Source organism: Gracilinanus agilis, chromosome 4 (assembly GCF_016433145.1).
Source record: "Gracilinanus agilis isolate LMUSP501 chromosome 4, AgileGrace, whole genome shotgun sequence".
Taxonomy (NCBI): Eukaryota; Metazoa; Chordata; class Mammalia; order Didelphimorphia; family Didelphidae; genus Gracilinanus; species Gracilinanus agilis.
The window spans coordinates 281086019-281106264 of NC_058133.1; the positions used below are offsets into that span (position 1 = coordinate 281086019).

Here is a 20246-nt window from a genome sequence, read left to right on the forward strand (position 1 = left end):
GAGAAACTGGCTGAGCACAAGAAGGAAATAGATAGTAAAACCATACTAGTGGGAGATCTAAATATTCCTCTTTCAGATCTAGATAAATCAAACCAAAAAATAAATAAGAAAGAGATAAGAGAGGTGAATGAAATCCTAGAAAAATTAGATTTAATAGATATATGGAGAAAAATAAATAGGGACAAAAAGGAATACACCTTCTTTTCAGCTGCACATGGTACATTCACAAAGATTGACCATGTAATAAGGCATAGAAACATTGCAAACAAATGCAAAAGAGCAGAAATAATAAATGTAACCTTCTCAGATCATAATGCAATAAAAATAATAATTAGTAAGGGCACATTTACAAGCAAATCAAAAATTATTTGGAAATTAAATAATATGATTCTCCAAAACCAGTTAGTTAAAGAAGAAATAATAGAAACAATCAATAATTTCACTGAAGAGAATGACAATGATGAGACATCCTACCAACTCTGTGGGATGCAGCTAAGGCAGTAGTTGAGGGGAAATTTATATCCTTGAGTGCATATATTAACGAATTACAGAGGGCAAAGATCAATGAATTGGGCATGCAAATTAACAAACTAGAAAGGGAACAAATTAAAAATCTCTAGCTAAAGATCCAATTAGAGATTACAAAAATTAAAGGAGAGATCAATAAAATGGAAAGTAAAAGAACTATTGAATTAATAAATAAAACCAGAAGCTGGTACTTTGAAAAAACAAACAAAATTGACAAAGTACTGGTCAATCTAATTTAAAAAATGAAAGAAGAAAACCAAATCATCAGTATCAAAGATGAAAAGGGAGACCTCACATCTAATGAAGGGGAAATCAAGGCAATCATTAAAAACTATTTTGTGTGATTATGTGGCAATAAATATTGCAATCTAGGTGAGATGGATGAATATTTACAAAAATAGAAATTGCCTATATTAACAGTAGAAGAAATAGAATACTTAAATAATCCCATATCAGCAAAAGAAATTGAACAAGCCATCAAAGAACTCCCTAAGAAAAAATCCCCAGGGCCTGATGGATTCACAAGTGAATTCTATCAAACCTTCAAAGAACAACTAATTCCAATATTATATAAACTATTTGACATAATAAGCAAAGAAGGAGCTCTACCAAATTTCTTTTATGATACAAATATGGTACTGATCACAAAGCCAGGTAGATCAAAAACAGAGAAAGAAAATTACAGACCAATCTCCTTAATGTACATAGATGCAAAAATCTTAAACAGAATGCTAGCAAAAAGACTCCAGCAAGTGTTCACAAGGGTTATTCATTATGATCAGGTGGGATTTATGCCAGGAATGCAAGGATGGTTCAACATAAGGAAAACCATTCACATAATTGACCATTTCAACAAGCAAACCAACAAAAATCACATGATTATCTCAATAGATGCTGAAAAAGCCTTTGACAACATCCATTCCTATCGAAAACACTAGAAAGTAATAAAAAATAATAAAAATAATAAATAAACAGTATATATCTAAAATATCCTAAAAATAATAAACAGTATATATCTAAAACCACCAACAAGCATCATATGCAATGGGGATAAATTAGAAACCTTTCCAATAAGATCAGGAGTGAAACAAGGATGCCCATTATCACCTCTATTATTTAACATTGTACTAGAAACACTAGCAGTAGCAATTAGAGAAGAAAAAGAAATTGAAAGTATTAAAATAGCCAATGAGGAGACTAAGCTATCACTCTTTGCAGATGATATGATGGTCTACTTAAAAAATCCTAGAGAATCAACTAAAAAGCTAATAGAAATAATCAACAACTTTAGCAAAATTGCAGGATACAAAATAAATGCACATAAATCACCAGCATTTCTATATATCTCCAACACATCACAGCAGCAACAGGTAGAAAGAGAAACACCATTTAAAATCACCCTAGTCAATATAAAATACTTAGGAATCTATCTACTGAAACAAACACAGGAATTATATGAACACAACTAGAAAATGCTTTCAAAACAATTAAACTAGATCTAAACAATTGGAAAAACATTGATTGCTCATGGGTAGGATGAGCTAACATAATAAAAATGACCATTCTACCCAAATTTATTTACCTATTTAGCACCATACCTATCAAACTACCAAAATACTTTTTTACTGAATTAGGAAAAACTATAACAAAGTTCATTTGGAATAACAATCAAGAACATCAAGGGAAATAATGAAAAAAATCTAGTACTAGCAGTACCAGATATTAAACTGTACTATAAAGCAACAGTCATCAAAACAATACAGTACTGGCTAAGAGACAGAATGGAGGATCAGTGGAATAGTCTTGGGGTAAATGACCTCAACAAGACAGGGTATGATAAACCCAAAGATCCTAGCTTTTGGGACAAAAATCCACTATTTGACAAAAACTGTTGGGAAAATTGGAAAACAATATTGGATAGATTAGGTTTAGATCAACATCTCACACCCTACACCAAGATAAATTCAGAATAGGTGAATGACTTGAATATAAAGAAGCAAACTATAAGAAAATTAGGTGAACATAGAATAGTATACCTGTCAGATCTATGGGAAAGGGAAAATTTTAAAACAAAGCAAGAGCTAGAAAAAATTACAAAATGAAAAATAAATAATTTTGATTCTATTAAATTAAAAAGGTTTTGTACAAACAAAAACAATGCAACCAAAATCAGAAGGGCAACAACAAACTGAGAAAAAATCTTCATAACAAAAAATTCTGACAGAGGTCTAATTACTCAAATATACAAGGAGCTAAATCAATTGTATAAAAAAATCAAGCCATTCCCCAATTGATAAATGGGCAAGGGACATGAATAGGCAATTTTCAGATAAAGAAATCAAAACTATCAATAAGCACATGAGAAAGTGTTCTAAATCTCTAATAATTAGAGAAATGCAAATCAAAACAACTCTGAGGTACCACCTCACACCTAGCTGACTGGCTAAAATGACAGCAGGGGAGAGTAATAAATGTTAGAGAGGATGTGACAAAATTGGGACAGTAATGCATTACTGGTGGAGTTGTGAACTGATCCAACCATTCTGGATGGCAATTTGGAACTATGCCCAAAGAGCTCTAAAAGACAGCCTGCCCTTCAATCCAACCATAGCATTGCTGGGTTTATACCCCCAAAGAGATCATAGATAAACAGACTTGTACAAAAATATTTATAGCTGCACTCTTTTTGATGGCAAAAAACTGGAAAACCAAGGGATGCCTTCAATTGGGGAATGGCTGAACAAATTGTGGTATATGCTGGTGATGGAATACTATTGTGTTCAAAGGAATAATAAACTGGAGGAATTCCATGTGAACTGGAATGACTTCCAGGAATTGATGCAGAGTGAAAGAAGCAGAACCAGGAGAATATTGTACACAGAGGCTGATACACTGTGGTAAAATCGAATGTAATGGACTTCTGTACTAGCAGCAATACAATGACCCAGGACAATTCTGAGGGATTTATGGAAAAGAATGCTATCCACATTCAGAGGAAGAACTGCAGGAGTGGAAACACAGAAGAAAAACAACCACTTGAACACATGGGTTGATGCAGACATGGTTGGGGATGTGACACTAAACGACCACAAAAATGCAACTATCAATAATATGTGGAATTGAGCATTGGATATGGGGTGGGGGTAAAGAGGATTGAAGGGGAAAGTAAAAACAAGAATCATGTAACCATGAAAAATTTTTCTAAAAAAATAAAATATTTAAAAAGTAATGAAATTCTTTGACCTCTATATCAATCATGGAATGCACAGAAGTCATAAAAATATTTTATTTCCAACATTATTAATAAGAACTAATCTTCAAAATGACCATAGAATTCATAAACATATTTTATTTCCAATATTATTAATGAGTCAGTCCTCAAAATGGTCAAAGTACTTGAAGGTAGGGCAAAAGTCTGGGAATATAATAAAAAAGAAAAAGTGAGAGAGGAAATACAGTAAGGGATCTTTCACTAGGAAGCATTCAATTATGCATTCAGGCAAGTAATATTTACTAATTAATTCATGTAAGACACTATAATTGAGACAAGAGATATAAAGACAAAAATGAAACAGCCTTTTCCCTTAAGAAATTTATAATTAATTGGGAGAAAACAACATATGCCCCCCAACAAAAAATGGGCAATTAATTGGGGTAGGAAGCATTTGTAATTGTGGGGATCAGGAAAGACTTCAAAGAAGTGTCTGGCATATAATAATGTCTGTTGATTAATGCATAAAGTGACACTAAATATTGATGGAAACAATTCAAGAGGCTGAGATTGAGGGTGGGGTGTGGGTGGGGAACTGCATTCTAAGTATGGGGTCAGCCAGTGCAAAGTCACGGAGAGAGGGAATTGAATCTTATGAGTGAGGAACATCAGGAAAGGCAGGTCAGTTTAACTAGACTGGAGAATGGTTAAAGAAGAGTTTTCTACTCACACATATGTATATGTATACATACTGTAAAAGTGAGGCACCAGGGATGTTAATTATTATCATTAAAATGTAACTAAATTGTTTGTGGGTTCACCCGGGGTTGAAGGAGAGACAAGACCAATCAGTATAGGGAGACCAGGGTTCACTGCCAAGCTTTTAACTGACACAGGAATGGCAGTTGGCCCAGCGGTCACCCAGCTCACCCTAGGCCAGGGTCTATGGAACCAGCAGGTAAAGGTAAAAGTTTATACAGTTTAATTGAGGGAAATAATAATTGAAGGATGGGAATAAGGGATTCTATACTTAAAACCTAAGGGCAAACTACAGGGGGCAGGGAAGGACTTAACTACACTATCCTGTTGACCTAAGCCAGGCAGGACCCAAAGGAAGCAGTACTGAAGTCACAGGGAAAGCTTCTTCAAACCTGGTTCCAGCCAGGTTTGGTCAGCTCAGCTAAAGGGCCTGAGGGTGGCTTTGGGGTCTCACGGTAAATCCAAGGATGGTCACAGGATGCCAAGAGCCAACTCCACCAGGTGATACAAGGTACACAGGTAGGGAGAGTGAGTTTAAAATGCTGTCCACCAGATCCCAAACCACTTCCCCACTTGGTGCAGCTCTGCAGGTCTGTTGTCCACTTGCCGAAAGCCTTCACCTCTCAGGATCCCAGGGAATCTGGATGCAGTTTTCCCCTAACTCTGAGATCTCCCAGGGTTAGCAACAGTTATGTCCCAACCACTAATGGAGTCTCTCTCAGAGCACAAGCCCCACTTCCTGCTTCTTCATTCCATCTTGGAATCCTCCAGCCCTTCCTGCTAGGTCCAACACTAAAACTAAATTAATCTTCCTCACAACAATATATGTGTATATATATATATATATATATATATATATGCATGTATATATATCTTTCTACCTCTCTGTAATATGTGTATAAAATACATGTGTACATATACACATATGTAAGTTTGAGTGTGTGTACNCTAAATTAATCTTCCTCACAACAATATATGTGTATATATATATATATATATATATATATGCATGTATATATATCTTTCTACCTCTCTGTAATATGTGTATAAAATACATGTGTACATATACACATATGTAAGTTTGAGTGTGTGTACCTAGAGTAGGACCTCATATCTGCATGTTCTAAGATCTACTTCAGATGGCTAAAACTACAGATATAAGCAAACACCTACTGACTCTCATATATACTCTTTCCCCATTCCTTCCCCTTAGCTTGGCCTCCCCACCACCCACAAATAAAATGCTAAAAAAAAAGGTAAAGTGGAAGAGAGAATGGATGCCACTAGGGGTAGACCTCTGCTGCAGGTGGACTTCTAGTGTATTGGGGACAAACTTCCAGCAATGCCTGGTGGACATCTGGCTCTTTGGGGGTGAGGGTGGCGTGAACCTCTATTGCTTCAGGTTGACCCTAAATAACCAAAACTGCAGAAAACAAAACCATGGTTAAGGGGGTCTCGTTGTGTATCTGGAAAGTTAAGCTGAGTTGGCACAATGGAATTTGTATTTTACCTTAGAAGTGAAAGGGAGACACTGAAGCATTTTGGACAGGGGATGACATGGTAAGACCTTTGCTTTCTCAGTATTGATTTGGTAGCTTTGTAGTGCGAAGAGTGAGTCAAATTTTCTTTGTCTATCAATCAGCAACTTTTAAGTTGATCAATCAAGAACTCAAAGCACCCCTACTAAACACTAAGTAGGAGAGTTCACAAGTCACTTGCCAGGGTGCATGATAATTCTAGAGGCCACTGACAATCCTTTGGCCAGTGCTAGGCAAATTGAGGGACTGCAATTGGTTCCCATAAAGTGGAGGAAGGGACAGGAAGTGACATGGAAAAAGGATTATAAAAGGTCCTGAACTTCCTGTCCAGGGGTCTTTTGTCTTGAATCTTGGGCTTGGATCTTCTCCTTTGAACTGTTCCTAAAACTTTGCCTTGGGACCTACTCTTTTGGACTTCGGTTTTCGAAGACTTCATCTTCGGACTTCACCTTGTGACTTCTCTTTTTGGACTTCTCCCTGGATCCTGTGCCAGTGAGCTGGGTGATTAGCAGGCCTTCCTTTCCTGGCTTCTGGAGAGACTGTTTCTGGAGAGGCCTTCCTTTCCTGGAGGAGACTGCATTGGTAGAACACTTACTGAAGACACCACCTGGTCCTCTGGCTAAAGATTATCAATCCCTGCCAGGGCTGGACCCCACACCGGAGCAGCGCTTAGGGTGATAGGCTAGATCAGTGATGGGCAAACTATGGCCCTCAGGCCAGATGCAGCCCTCTAAAATGCTCTATCTGGCCACTGCGACATCCTAATCTGACAAATACAATGAGTAGGATACAATACAATGAAACTTTGAAAGAGTTGCCTTAGAAACAGACTGACAGATGAGCATTTCCTTTCCTTTGGCCCCCTCTTTAAAAAGTTTGCCCATCAATGGGCTTGATAATTCTCTACCTTCTTATATTTTCCCACTTTCACTCTTTCCATCTCTTTGTAAATAAAGCTACTAAAAGTCATTTTGACTTAAGTTATATCTTTGAATCGGTGACCATGATATTGCTATAGAATTCTCATATTTAACACAAAACCTAAATTTTAAATTCTTACAGTAGATACAGGAGAAATTTGAGGCAGGAATAATAATTCAGAAGCTATTTCAGTAGTTTAGGAAAGAGATGACTTAAGGTGGTAGTTATGTGAGTAGAGAGGAAAGATGGACATGAGATATTGTGTTAGAATGGACTTGATTTGGTGACTTATCAGATACTGGGGTGAAGGAGAAGTTAAGAGCAGACAATGACTCCTATATTGTAAACCTGGGAAACTGAAAAATCTTGGGACTCTGAAATAAGGAAGTTAAGAAGAGGGATAATGTAGAGTATTATAGAAATTTGAAAGAATTATGGATTTGGGGTCAGAGGACTTGGATTTGGATTTGGTTTCTCCTTTTACTGCTTATGTGTCATTTGGACAAGTTACTTATTTTCACTTGGTTTTCTCTGTAAGATTAGGTAGGTGAGAGAATACAGTAGACACATTAGACACATTTTTTAAATAAGCATGTTTCTATATTTAAAAGAACATAGATTTTTTAAAAAAGTCATAAGAAAACTTCCTAAGGTATCACCAGATGTAATCCAACTTTTTCAGGATCTCTTAGTAAGTGGCTCCATTGACTGATGACTCAAAGGACTATTAGAGTCATGAGGCATGTGAAAGGGAATTCTTGGTTCTCTGTGAGTTCACATCTTACTTGATGCTAGGTGAGAACAAGCCAGAAATTTAAGAGTTCACACGCTCAGAAAGGTGTTGTTCCAAAGGTGAGAACTCAGACAATTTGGAAACTGTGACTGGCCTCCATGGAAAGGGGCAGGGAAAGGAAACCACCATAAAAGCCATGAAGGCAGATTGGTGAAGGAGGTTAATAGAGAGGGAACTCCAAGACAAGAGTCACTCCAAGGAGGAAAGAGTGAACTCCAAGAAGAAAGTTGGCTTCAAGAAGAAGGTTGGGTCAGAAGAAGAAAGTAGGCTTCAGGAGTCACCTTCAGCTCCAGTCATTGTCTTGAGTGAGTGGATAGCTGGTTTTCCCTTCCTGTTTTCTGAGGATATTTTAATTTTGATTGAAGGTTAACAAATCCAGGCTGAGCCAAGCACTGCAACAATATTTAGTTGGGTTAATGTCTTTTCTACACTTTTGTATTTCTCTACTTTATAAATAAAAGATTTATACTTTTTATATATTTAGCCAAACTATTAATTTTAACACTTACAAGCAATAAGCTGGGGAACAGACTTCAGTGGTCAATACCTAGTCCTGTATGCCCAAAGTGAAGAAGGGAGCTTAGTGACAAGGTAAGTACCCAAGACTTCTGCTCCTGGGACCATATGGTCCATTTCAATTGCCATGGAGCCAATATTTAGCTGATTACTAGAGAAAGAGAGACCATAAGAATGAACTTTACTTGTATCATTTGTTCCAGCTGCCCCAGGTGATAGGAGTCAGTAAAGTAGAGAGAAAGAGAATTTTTTGGAATCATGTATATGGTATAATTATGTTAATAATGTTAAATGTTAAATAAGCTTTAAAAAAAATTCAGGGAAGAAGTTCTTAACCTTGTTTGTGTCATTAACCTCTTTGACAATTTAGAAAATCTCATGCATCTCTTCTCAGAAAAAACTTCTTAATGTGAAAACTAAAATACATGGGACTAAAAAAGGGAAAACAATTATGTTGAAATATAATTATTAAAATATTAAAAATAAGTGAACACATTCGTGAATTTGATCTAAGGATAAAAAGTGTATGATATTGGTAAAGTCTTCTCTTTTCCATATCACCTTACTTTATCCTCAAAATGTGCCTCTTCTGAGGGAAAAAGCCTGCTGGACATTCTAGTCCCTGGTTTTTAACTTTTTCATTCTTTAGCTTTCTTAATGAAAAGTGAATTCCAACCAAAGTTTACCACTAAACAGAAATTCTTCACATTAGACTCAGTGACTAACTAATCTGGTTAATCTAACTTTTTTTTTAAAAAAATCCTATCTCTATAGAGAGAAGGGTAAAAGTTCAGAAACTAGATAGCCAGGCAAAGGTCAGGAGACATTTATTACAAGGCACATTCAGGAAGATTGTTTCACTTGCCACAATGCTTTGCAGCAGAGTCACCTGGAGCCTATTCTTCACCTTGCTGCTCGCCTTTGCTGCTTCCAGATCTGTGAGTGACTTTTCATTCTTCCCTGCTATTAAGAATTATTCATTCCTATGTGCATATTATCCAATATTTGTGTATTTCTTTGCAGATCAACTCCTTCTCAGAAGGCAAGGGTAAGGATTTCTCACAATATTCAGAGAATGCTTCTCTACTCTCTCTTTTCAGTCACACTAGTAATAATATATCCTTTTCCTCTAGATGGGGAGGTCAATATGCAAAGGAGAGATATTTTAGAAATCAATCGAGGTAAGTTCTGTTTCTTTCTTTCCATTGCTTTTATTTATTTATTTATTTACTTATTTACTCATATATTTATTCATTCATTTATTTATTTATTTGTTTATTTATTTATTTATTTATTTTTAAACTCTTGTACTTCGGTGTATTGTCTCATAGGTGGAAGAGTGGTAAGGGTGGGCAATGGGGGTCAAGTGACTTGCCCAGGGTCACACAGCTGGGAAGTGGCTGAGGCTGGGTTTGAACCTAGGACCTCCTGTCTCTAGGCCTGACTCTTACTCCACTGAGCTACCCAGCTGCCCCCTTTCCATTGCTTTTAAAAAAAGCTTTATTTAAGAAAACAGCAATAATAATGACTAATATTTATATAGCACTTACTATGTTTCAGGCACTGTATTAAGTGCTTAATATGAATATTAAAAATATTATCTCATTTGATTCTCACAGCAACCTGTGAGGAGGTGCTGTTATTATACTAATTTTACAGATGAGGAAACTGAGGAATATAGGGATTAAGTAAATTGCCTAGCATCACACACCTAGTAAAGAATTGTCTATGAACAGACTCAGAGTCAAGTCTTTCTGATTCCAGGTCTTATACTACATTCACTGGGACACCTATTTGCTATACTTTATGAAATTACTTTCTAATTTCTCCTTCCCCCATTGACTCCTTCCTTAATACAAAGAAAGTCAATCTAGAAACTCTGACAATGAGAGAGCATTCTGTCTCTGTAGTACCTTGCCTTTCTGTCTAGAGGATGTAAGGAAACAACACTACCCATTCCCTAGGGTCATTATTTTTTTTTTTTCATTTTCTTGTGCTTAAAACTTTTTTGTGATCTTTTCAATTATACTGGTATTTTTCAATCACGCTATAGTATAGATGTTATTTTAGTGGTTCTGTTCATTTAATTCTGAATCAGCTTCTATAAATCTTCCCATGCTTCTCTGAATTCCTTGTATGAAAAACAAGTTGTATAAATGAGCTGTTTGAAAAAGTCATTTTAATTTCAATCTATATATGCTAAGCATCTTTTATATAATAGATATGTAATGCAATTACTATATTATACAATCATAATACTACATTATTATAAAATATGACATCATAATACAAGCAATACAGTATGAGTACTATACAGTTCTGCTTTTATACCAGGTTTAAAAATATTTGATTTTTTCCAATTACATGTAAAACATTTTTAATATTAATTTAAAAAAATTTTGAGTTTCAAATTCTTTCCTTCCCTCCCTCCCTTCTTTCTCTCCTCTCTGAGAAAGCCAGAAATTTAATAAAGGTTACACATGTTCAGTCACACAAAATATATTTTCATATGTTGTGAAAGAAGACACAGAACAAAAAGAAAAACCATGAAAAAAAAACCAAAGCAAAAAATTGTATGCTTTGATCTGCATTCAGACTCCTACAGTTCTTTCTCTGGAGATAGCTATCATTTTCATTATAAGGCCTTTGGAATTCTCTTGGATCTTTGTATTGCTAAGAATAGCTGTCATTTACAGTTAATCATCATACAATATTGCTGTGAACTGTGTACAATGTTCTTCTGGTTATGCTTATTTTACTTTGCATCGATTCATATAACTCTTTCCATGTTTTTTTTGTCAGTTTTTTTTAGACATTTTCTAATTAATGGGAACCCATTTAAGGTTAGAATTTATTTTTAGAAAAAAGGTATAAACCAATTTGTTCATACATGAAAAAAATACTTATTGTGATTTTTAAGCATTATTTAGCTTTCATTGGAAGAACTTTATAAAAGCTTCATTAAGCCTTACAAGCCCCTTGAAGAAAGAAATATTATTCTTGTTTTGTAAAGAATAAAATTGGAGGACTATTTTAGTAAGGCAGAAATTCTCATTTGATCTAAGAATATATCCAAAGTTCAGAGATCAGAAATTTTAATCATTATTTATTTGACACAAAGGGATTAATCTAGTCATCAGAGAATGAACTCAACTATATTTGACTCCAGAAAAGTAAACTGGTATCAGTACAGTGATATTTAGTTTATTTTTAAATTTGTTTTAGCTTTAAGTTTGTTGTTTTGTTTTGTTTTGTATTGAGCATCTGTTCAATTGTGTCAGATTAGCACCTAGGTATGCTACCACCATTTTTCCAGGTTTGATAGCATTCAACACAAAACAAATCTTTTTTTTGTAAATGTAAACTTGGAGAAACAATTAAATTCATGACCCAGCTGGGATTTTAAACATAGATTTATATTAAAATTGGTGTCAACCAGTGATTACACACTTCTAGTTATTTATTGTTACCTAGAGAGGATGGAAATTGGGTCTTTTATTTAAAAAACATAATCATTATGAATATAATCTTTAATTTTTGTAATCCAAGTACATTTTTAAATTTTTTTCAAAATCTCCCACTTATATAACAGAGATGCTTTTACTAAGTAGTCTAGAAAGTTAGCCTTATGGCAGGGCACCCCTAATATGTTAAACGTTAACCTAAAGGAAGACCCTCAAATGTGCCTAGGGTGGCTTCAGAGTTAGCTGAGTCCACGTTGATTCTGTCTCTGATGAACAAAATATTACTAGCAGATATTTATACAGAGCTTTATGGTTTACAGATTATTTTCCATATGTTCTCATTTGAGTTTTACAACTCTATGAAGTCTCTACTATAGGTATTATCCACATTTTACAGATAAGGAAATTCAGGTCAAGAAGTTTCATGATTAACTCAAGGTCACAGCAAATTAGCCCAAGAGGTTATATGTCAGGGTGGCATGACATAACACAGAATGCTGAACATGGAGTTACAGGACCTAGGTTCAAATCCTAACTCTGCCATTTACAACTTGCAAGTCATTTATCCTCATTGGACTTTATTTTGTTGTTGCTCAGTCATTTCAGTCATGTCTGACTCTCCATGACCCCATTTAGGGTTTCCATGGCAAAGATACTGGAGTGGTTTGCCATTTCCTTCTCCAGCTCATTTTACAAAGGAGGAAACTGAGGCATACAGGGTTAAGTGACTTGCCCAGGGTCACATAGCTAGAAAGTATCTGAGGCACCTATTTCCTCCTCTGTAAAATAAATAGGTTGTTTTTGGTGATTTTTGCCCCGCTAAGGTCCTTCCTAGCACTTGAGAGCTTAAGCTATTATTCTGTGGTTCTATGAATAATACAAAGTTTCTCTTGAATTTAAGTTCAGAACTCTTTCTACTATGCTACCATGACTAAAAATGAAACTAGTGACTATGAAATAGGGAGTTTGTTCGTTCACACAATAGACATTTATTGAGTATTTTCTATATGCTGGGAACTAATGGGGGCCATAAAAAGATGAGATTCTTCCAAACATAGACAGAGTTGTCTTAGTGGTAACTAAGCCTTGGAGTTCACATTCTATAGATTCAGGAAAATATGATACACATACAAGCATCAAACAGGAAAGCATTTAATGAATAAAAGATATGTACTAAAAGAACTACAAAGTTATCTGAGTTAAAACCATAACTGATTATCATTGTCTTTAGATTAACTCTGGAAGGAAGAACTAACCCAACTCCAGATGAGTATTCATCTTTTCTAGGAACTGCTACCTAAATTAGGCTGAGGAGAACTAGTAATATCTCTTCAATTTTGTATACTCTTTTGTATACAATTTTGTATACTATTGCCTCTTCCTCTTGTCTAGTGAGTTAAATAGTATCCAAGACCATAGAATATATAAGCTGGAAGGAATTTTTTGAATGAACTCATCCAGCCTGTTAATTTCACAGAAAGGGAACATAAGAACTAAATGGCTTGTGTCATTTTACATGATCCCCCATGCACTATTCCATCTAATTTTAAGATCTAGGGTGCCTACCTGTGTATTATGGCATTTACTCCCAATTGCCTAACTCTTACTGCCCATCTGCTTTGGAACCAACACAAGTATCAATTCTAAGATAAGGGTCAAAAAATCTATGGTGTTATTTTTTTTATGATCTGATATTTTCTACCTCTGACCACTTAAAGAATGTATTGCTAAATATTCTTTTTTAAAAAAATTAACTTAAAGTAATTAAAAATGTTTTTCTCAGTTTTAGCACTCTCATTTTCCCTTGGTTTTCTGAGACCCTTTCAGTGATCCTACTGGCACACATTAAGAATTTCTGCTTATCATACGTAAATGACCGGTCATTGGAGAAAGTTTTTATATTTTCAGAAATATCTTTCGCACCAGACCCTCTACTTTTATTCCTTTAATTATGTGAATTTTCTGTGTTACATGGAACAGGTAATATAAGAGAAGAAATAGATGATGTCCCTTCAGGGTACAATATGAGTGCCTCAAAAAGCCAGTAAGGACTGGGGCTTGCTGGTGGTAATCAGTCTGTGTGTCTTAGGTCACCGACCTAGATTATTAGGCAATTGTCTATTTCACTTTGTTAGTGAAACAGAAAGATCAGACATAAATGACTTTGAAATAATTTAGCTTTTGATTTAAATTTCTCTGCTTCTTGAATTTAGGGAATGGCCTTGATAAGAAAAATTAAGGGTTTACCATGCCCACTCAACCAAAAGAGAACTTGCAAGACTGTAATTTCTAAATGCTGGCTGATCTAAGCTATAACTGGAATCTAAATTAATGAATCTGATCATGGGACCATCATATTATATGATCTGAAATTGGAAAGGACATTTAAAACCATCTAGTTAAAAGTCCCATTATTTTTCAGAGGAGAAAAAACAAAGGATGAATTGATTTGCACAGTTTCATATAGATTTTTTAAAAATACAGTCAGAATTTACCCAGATCTTCTAAACTCTTAACCCTTAAAACTCTGGAAACTTACAACATTACATGTGAGAAATAAAGGGATTCTTTAGAAGACAAAAACCTGGATTCTGAGAACACAGAATATAGAATCTTGGAGTGGGAAAGGACCTCAGAAAGAATCTGGTCCAATCTCCCACCCAGTTTACAGCTTCCCTGTGATGTTCACATCTGTAGTTTCCCCCAAATGTCATCTGGAACAGGAAAAACACTACTTCAGGATACAAGCTTTGTTGGATCATCAGAAAATTCTCCTTTTCTATTGTTTCTTTCTATTTCTACTTGCTAGACTTTTTGACATCAAGTAGAACAAACCCAAGCCCTCTTTCATTATTAGCACACGTCACTGTTCTATAGAGGCTCTTACATCTAGACCAGTATAGAGGTTGTCACAGGGCAATGACTACTAGATCATACTCTAGATTTAACAAATATTTATGAACTTTTCTACATCATTTGACCAGTATAGATAGAACAGTCAGATATGAGTGAGCTGAAGAAACCAAATTTTCATAGAGCCGTAGATTTAGAGGGACCAAGTAATTCAACTTCCTAATTTTGAAGATGAGGAAACAAAAACATTGAGAAGTTAATTAATTTGCCGACATATTATCAGACTTTGGATTTGAACCCAGGTCATCTGACTCCAAAGGCAGAAGTCATGGCATCATATCATCATTCTGCTTCATTTTGCCTCCAATGTTTGTTTCAATGTCTTTGATTCATATATCTTCTGATTAAGTTACTTTGCCTTGGATTCCTCATCTGAAAAATGGTGATAATAAAACTACTTCATGACTTATGATGAAAGTGCTTTGTAAACTTTAAAGTATTATAGAAACGAGACTATTATTATAAAGGGTGTCTATAATTTCTAACTATTCCTTATTTTACTCCTTCTAAAAAATCTCAGTAATAATATGTCATGAGGACTGTAAAAAGATGAGATCCTTCCAAACATAGTCAGGGTTGCCTCAGTGGTAATTTAGCTATGAAGTTCACACTTTAGTGGTAGGAAAATATAACACAAAAATAAGTATTCTAGAGAGTAGCATTTAATAAATGAATGGTAAAGAGGCTGTAATCAAAATCATCTGAAGTGAAATCATATATTGTTCTAAGTGTCTTTAGATTAGCTCTGGAAGGAAGAACTATATTCAAATCTATCTAATCACCTTTTCTAGGAAGTTTTTGAGACTCTACTGTTATCCTCACAATTGAATATTATAAAACTTCAGGAAAACACCTGTATAACATTTTGAGTTCCAGAGAGGAAGTTTTTCTAAAGATAAAGAAAATTTGGATAACGGTCACATTTTTATTTTAGGAAAAATTTCCTGCAGGGATTTCATTTATAAAAATATCTCCTTTGAAGTAGCAGTAATAATAATAATAATAATAACCATTATAGTATTTTATGTTCACATAGAAATCTTTTCAGTTTAAAATATGTAACTGACCTAACAATATCAAGAACAACTGATGTAAAGCATGTTGCTAGATAGCAGAGTGGATAGAGTGCTTGACCTGGAGACATAAAGACTCATCTTTGAGTTCAAATCTAGCCTCAGACACTTACTAGTGTCAGGGTGAAGGGAGGAAAGTAGGATGAAGGATGGATGGGAGAAAGGAGAGAGAAAGGTAGAGGAAGGGAAAGGAAGGTAGCGTCCCAGCCCTACAGGGGGAAATTGACCAGAGCCCTTCAGGGATCAAATAAAAGATCAGAGAGCAATTTAGGGTTTAGAATAATTAGGTTTTATTTAAATTAGAAAAAGGAATGTCTAGGGAAAACTAGGAGGTAAATAGAAGGAAAAAAAGGCTCTACAGGGTCCAGGGTAGAAAGAGTCAACCAGCCTCCTGGCTCAAGAGCAGAGTCCAGAGAATAGAGAGAGTCTCTAGGATAGAGAGCTCTGCAGGGTCCTGGGTAGAGAGAGAGAAAAGGCACCAAAACTCTCTTTTTTATACTTTCTCTGACACCTCCCACAAAGAATGTGGGAGGTGTCAGGGAAAGTTGTAGCAGGGAGTCCTGGGAAACATAGTCTTCCAGGGATTAGAATAATTATAAACTACACACTAGATATGTGATTCTGAGCAAGTCATTTAACCCTCTTTACCTCAGTTTCCTCATCTGTAAAAGGAACTAGAGAAGGAAATGGCAAACCAGTAACTTTGCCAAGAAAACTCCAAATGGAGTGGTAAAGAGTCAGACATGAATGAAAAACAATTGAACAATGACAGCAACAAAATGATATCTTTCAGGGAGACATTTTAAATCTGCTATAAGTCTTAAATTCATTATCATCATTGTTAAATAGAATTGAGTAGAATTTTTAAGTAAAAGAGAGACTTATCCAAAAACATTATGTCAGTTACATGATGTCCATATATAACATCAAGTTTTAGGTCTTTACTAAAAAATAGCTATTTCATTTTGTGGAAATTTGCTCCAATAATAGGTCATTTAGACCTGATAAGTAAAAGTTCTTAGTGTGTGCCAGTAGAATCATAGAATCCTAGATTTAGAACTGGAATATGGCCCAAGGAATATCTTTTTTCAGATGGGCAAACTAAGGCACATAAACATTAAATAAATTGCCCAAGGTCAAATAAGGAGCTAATGAGAGAGGGATAGGATTCCAACTATGGTGTTCTGACTCAAAATTCAGTACCCTTCCCATTCCACTATATAGAGATTGACTTTGTGCTTGAATCCAGAGTTAAAATGCGCCAACAGATGACAATACCTAGAAATACCTTGTTTTTCTCCAGATAAGACATACCAAGAAGGCTATGAAGGAGGAAGCTAAAGCTATGTATGTTATGAAGTTACTCATGTCCTCAAGTCAAAGGTTAAGAATACACAAAGCAAATGATATTTATGCAATGCCTATCTTAATGCAGACTTTGGACCTGACAAAAGGATTAAAAACGAACTTAGAAGATGCCCACACAAAAAGTCATGTTAACAAAACAAATGATATCATCACCACAAGGCAGTTCTAGAAAGGTTCATAAGCCTTCATTTAAAAAAAAAAGAGAGTATTGATAGAATGTTTTAGAGTAGAGCTCGATCCTCCTGGTACAAATAATAATTCCCATGATGTTGTCAATTATTTGAATTTACTCTGTATATTTCCATTGGGATGGAACTGATCACCATATTTTCCAGAGCATGACTTTTAATGCTATAAATTCAAATGCATGTGACTGTTTCAGGGGACTCATTTACACTAATTGGCATCTAGCTGTATGTGATAAAACAAGCTAACACTTAACAGAAATACTTTTGGAGCAAAGAGACTTTATTTCTCAAAGTAGTAAATGAGAGCAATAGGAATAACCACCAGATTCTCAAATGTAGCCAAAGGTGATTTAGCTCATGACAGGAGCTATAAAGCTGCAAGGGGTATCAAAAGGTGCTCCATGGGCCAACGTGTCAATAGTCAGTCATTTGGCCAACAAATAAGGCAAAACACCAGGGATGTAAAGCAAGGCAGAAAACAATCTCTTCCCCCAAGAAGCTCACAGTCTAATGGGGGAGACAATATGCAAGCAATTATTTACAAACGATACATATATATATATATATACATATGTATGCGTATATATATATATATGATAAATTAGAGGTAGTCTTTGAGAGAAGATAACAGCATTTCCCCTCTATAATCTAATTTCCAAACTGCTTACATAATAATCTACCTAAACAGAGGTCTGATATTACATGTTGAACAAATAGCTGAGTTATGCGGAACTGTTTATAGAAATTGAGGAGTTTAGGACAACAATTAAAGATCAGATCATTGCTACTAGAAGATATATAAAAGGTTTCCTCAAGGGACTGGAACTCATTGATTGATATAGATTATGCAATGAAGTCTTAGAAACTGCTAGGTATATCACAAAAGGTTGCAAAAATTTAGCATCAACTAAATACTTGGAAAGACACAATTAGGTGGATAGAATTGCCCAAGAGTAATAATAGCAGGGTAGTGGTTTATGTTAGGACTGGTTTTTTATGAACTCCATCAAAAACATGAGAAAATAATATAGCTATAAAACAATAGAATATAGTTATATAGAGGTATCAGTCAGTGTTATTCTTCTCTCCTCTTTCCCTCCCTCTTTTCCCCTCCCCTGTCCTATCCTGGCCTCGCCTACCTTCCCCTTCCCTTCCTTTCCCTTCCCTGCCCTCTTCTCTCCTCTTTCTCTCTTCTTTTCTCTTATCTATATTATATGACTTAATAATACTGACAGCTGATTGTTATATATTGTTTAAGATAAATATATGCCAGTTGTCATTATTTTATCATGCTATATTATGTTATAATATAATATATAATATAATACATAATGTAAACTGACATTTTTATCATGTGCAAATAGAAAGTATCTCGGAAGCTTTAGAGCAGTTTTAAGATTTCACTAAGATTTTAAGCTACAAAATTATACTAAGACTTGTGAGATACCCTGTATGTATAATAGCAATTCATATTTATGTATAGCTTTGAGATTTGCAAAGCACTTTACACCAATTCTTATTGGATCATTCCAACAACCTTGTAAGGTACGCACTAGGCATTATTATCCTCATATAGAGGAAGAGGAGATTCAGAGTGATTGAATGGCTTTATCCTGGTCAGACAAAGAACAAGTCCCAGATCTCTCCTTATATCAAGCTCAGCACCCCTTTCCCAATACCATGCTGCCAGCACAAAGTTGAAAAAACATTGGGGTTAAATTATAACGTCTGCTTTTGCGGGGGGGAACTTATGGTACTTTACCCCCAGAAAAACCAGGTTGTGTTTTGTTTGTAATAGTGGAGGTAGATTTGCTATTTTTCATCCCCAAACTTTCTCCTGCTTCCTCATTATCATAGAGGGCAGGCATTTCAAGGCTAGAGTGAATTTGTTGCCATAATACACTTGGGGATTGAGCCCTAACCTTGTCCTCTTTCATGTAGTGCCTTAATTGAGGAAGCTAATCAACCAGTGGGCAAGATATCCTTAAATGTTTATTATTTGTCTATATAAGTAGCAATGCACACCAGTCTGAAGGATTTACCAGTTCCTTAAGAGATTGGGGAGTTATTGTTCTAGATTGGAAAGAATTTTAGCTTTCTAATTATTGTTCTAGATTGGTGAGGATTATTCTAGATTTCCTTATTTCTAAAGAATTTTTCTTTTAACCACAAGAAAGTGCTGATTCATGCTATATGTTGTTGTTTAATCCAATTCATTCAAATATTCTTTCTCTAATCCATTTCCAGATGCTGGTCTGGACCTCTTTGAAGGTGACATCTTATTAGAGGTGGGTACTCTTGTTCAAAAAGCCATGGAACTTCATTATTTTTTCAATCAAGAAAGTTTTTATTGTGCATTTATCAAATGTAAGATTGTTCTTGATCTTAAGGAGACTTTAATAGAGTTGATGACAAGATTATGAGATAATTAAGTCACCCATGGAAAGTTTTCATAAAATATTAGAGTTTTAAAGGACCTTAGTGGTTTGCCAGGCCAACCTATACCTCTGTGGAAATCTTGTCCATACAGTCCTCCGGCATATAGACATCTAGTCCTTTGAAGATCCTCAATGATAAACAATCTGTTGCCTCCAAAGTCAATCCATTCCACATTGTAGCATTAAGTCACATTGACATTAAGTCAAAATCTGTTTTTCTACAATATCTATCTATTGCTCAAAATTCTGGTTTCTGTGACCTAGTAGGACGAATCTAATAGGATCTCTTCAAATATTTGAAGATATTTGTATTCTCCCTAAGTCTTTTTTCCTCCTCGTTAAATATCCGTAGGTCCCTCAACTGAATGCTATGTAGCATGATCTCTAGTCCTCTCACCATACTGGTTTTCTCCTCTGAGTATTCTGCAATCATCAATGTTCTTAAAAAATTGTGACCAGAACAAACTATATGCAACAAATGTAACAATACAGTTAATAAATTCTGAAGAAATTCAATGATGAGGGTAATATTCATA

The 20246-nt window shown here is 35.1% G+C and overlaps 1 protein-coding gene across 1 annotated transcript in view; it reads left to right on the forward strand.

Moving 5' to 3' along the window:
* The first annotated feature begins 9251 nt into the window (after positions 1-9251).
* Positions 9252-20246, forward strand: part of MEP1A (meprin A subunit alpha) — a 38145-nt gene continuing 27150 nt past the window's right edge. The window contains exons 1-2 of the mRNA XM_044674945.1: positions 9252-9447; positions 19520-19560. Of these exons, the coding sequence (XP_044530880.1) occupies positions 9252-9447; positions 19520-19560 (237 nt within the window). The remainder of the gene's footprint in view (positions 9448-19519; positions 19561-20246) is intronic.